At 35.7% G+C, this 2,131-nt stretch overlaps 1 protein-coding gene across 1 annotated transcript; it reads right to left on the bottom strand.

The window, feature by feature from the left end:
• Window positions 1–339: 339 nt before the first annotated feature.
• On the bottom strand, window positions 340–1,800 carry LOC136826822 (techylectin-5A-like). Its single transcript, XM_067084276.1, has 3 exons — window positions 1,562–1,800; window positions 1,057–1,451; window positions 340–803 (listed from the first exon to the last, which is right to left on the bottom strand). The coding sequence occupies exons 1-3, from the start codon at window positions 1,772–1,774 to the stop codon at window positions 638–640; spliced, it is 774 nt and encodes a 257-aa protein (XP_066940377.1). The 5' UTR covers window positions 1,775–1,800; the 3' UTR covers window positions 340–637.
• Window positions 1,801–2,131: the final 331 nt, after the last annotated feature.

Raw genomic sequence — 2,131 nt, 5'->3', positions numbered from 1 at the left:
AATTGATATTAAAGGACGTTTGTAGCTTAATGCTTATATATAAATATATATATATATATATATATATATATATATATATATATATATATATATATATATATATATATATATATATATATATATATATATATACAGTATATCTAAAAATGTTAAGCTGTAAATTTCATTTATTATCCAGTTCACTCGACCTATGGAATAACACGAAAGGGGAATTATTAGAGAGAAGCTATTCGTCACCAGTGAGAATCGAAGTCCCAAAGTGGGGATCGAAAGCAACCCGGACTATATTTGACCACTCGGCTGTCTGTTGACAGTTTTAAGGAAGAAAAAATTAACAAATAATTCCTCGTCTCTTTATTAAAATAATGTTTCTAGGTAATTTTTTGTCATCAATATTCTAGCAGAAACGTCTGTTATTATTCTGTCAGTGTAGCTGTCTACTAGAATCTGTTTATCCACTACTGTCAGTAAAGTGAAAGCAATAATTTTTGTGAATTAATGTCGGCTAGTTTTCATACACCATATGAATGTTCTTTAGCATGCACGTGTTAGAAGAGCTAAGCAAAATGAATATTAAATGTAGTAGTTTCTTCCATGGGTCCATGAGATGAATATATTAAGACGAAAAATCCAAGTCTTAATAAGCAGGTCTAATTTTCATCTCTGTCTTCTTAAGAGAGTAGTAATGACCAAGCCATGCGGCCCAGTTTACCCCATCGGCATAGGATGTGTGGTTTCCAGACAGATACTTCCCATTAAGGTTGGATGAGTGGCATGCCGTATACCACCAGGCCCCTTTGTACCTGAAAATATTGGCACCAACTCAATAAGCACCAAAGCTATGCAGAGAAAGGAAAGGCATATATCATGAGAACTTTATTAACTTGATCATTTCAAATGAGATTTAGTACACATTGGTGGTAAAAATGCTACTTATCATGTCTCACGTTCTTACTCAGTTATAAATGACTTACTTAAAAGAAAACAAGATCGGTCTGTTCCACATTGAAAGGAAAGACTAAAGCAATTTTCACAGCAGTATAGCAATGAACTTACATAACTGAACAACTTTCTGGAGGATGTGTATCGTTATCGATGTCTTTGGCCGAAAACTTCGCTCCACTGTGGGTTGTAAAGGAATCACCAGCATCTCCACTATACTCCACAACCTCTAGTTTGTAAGACGAACTTCGGTCGTGGAGATAGAAAAACTTGTAATTGGCCCATCGTGTATTGTCCTTAAAGTCAGCTAGATCGAATCTTATTTCATTCAGTGTCTGATCCGTTAAGGCATGGATGTTGTCATTTCCTAACCAGAATTCTCCTTTCAGGTTACCAAAGCCAAGGGCATATTCCATCCAGGTACGATAGAAGTTCTCTCTTGGTTCTATGTCAGCCCGACGTTGAATGACAGTCCATCCACCACCATCTGTCTCCATGTCACAGAAGACCTGATTGAAAAGATAATTTAAAATATTCTCGAAGATAGCAACAGCATATGCAGTTTAATGAAACACCTGATTATAACATTTATGCTGTTGATATATTGCAATTCTTTTACCTGAAGAGGGACATCAGGACAACATTTGTAGGGGAAAATCAAGTAGATTCCACTAGTGGTGTTGCCTTGTCTTTGTACATCTCGACAGTTACGAATTTGTGGTCCGACGTCAAACCATAGAATCTGAGATTTTGGGAAAGCAGAAACCTTCTCGAAATTCAAGATGAATACCACTGTCACTACTAAGGGTGTTTTCCATTGCGTCATAAACATCCTGTACAAAAGAAATAATTCAATGATGACATTGATGAAACAAATGAGTCAAGTTCTTAGATCTGTGTACTAATCTCTGTGTACGAACTTGTTTACTAATTTATATTGTTTTGCAAAATTTTTCCAAAGAGTGAAGTCCTGGCATCAAGCTCTAGAATGGGATTTCTCAGAGGAAAGTATTTCAGCTGTTGTAAATGAATACATATCTTCCTCTTCCTCACTCTTAAAAGTTGCTGTTTCCAGAAATGTACAGAACAATACTAAAGCAGCACACAGCTGGAATCACCCAAGGAACAGGTAGGAGAACCAAAATTTACCCCAAGGAATTAGAAAAAATATTCATTGACAGTTCAATCA

This window comes from Macrobrachium rosenbergii, chromosome 41, assembly GCF_040412425.1.
Source record: "Macrobrachium rosenbergii isolate ZJJX-2024 chromosome 41, ASM4041242v1, whole genome shotgun sequence".
Taxonomy (NCBI): Eukaryota; Metazoa; Arthropoda; class Malacostraca; order Decapoda; family Palaemonidae; genus Macrobrachium; species Macrobrachium rosenbergii.
Note: the sequence above shows the minus strand (reverse complement) of the source record. Positions and strands in the feature narration are given on the sequence as shown.

Coding starts and splice junctions, on each gene's coding strand:
- LOC136826822 (XM_067084276.1), bottom strand. CDS start 1,774: ATGTTTATGACGCAATGGAAAACACCCTTAGTAGTGACAGTGGTATTC. Junction 1,452..1,561: donor GTCCTGATGTCCCTCTTCAG/GTAAAAGAATTG, acceptor CTTTTCAATCAG/GTCTTCTGTGACATGGAGAC. Junction 804..1,056: donor CCAGAAAGTTGTTCAGTTAT/GTAAGTTCATTG, acceptor CAATATTTTCAG/GTACAAAGGGGCCTGGTGGT.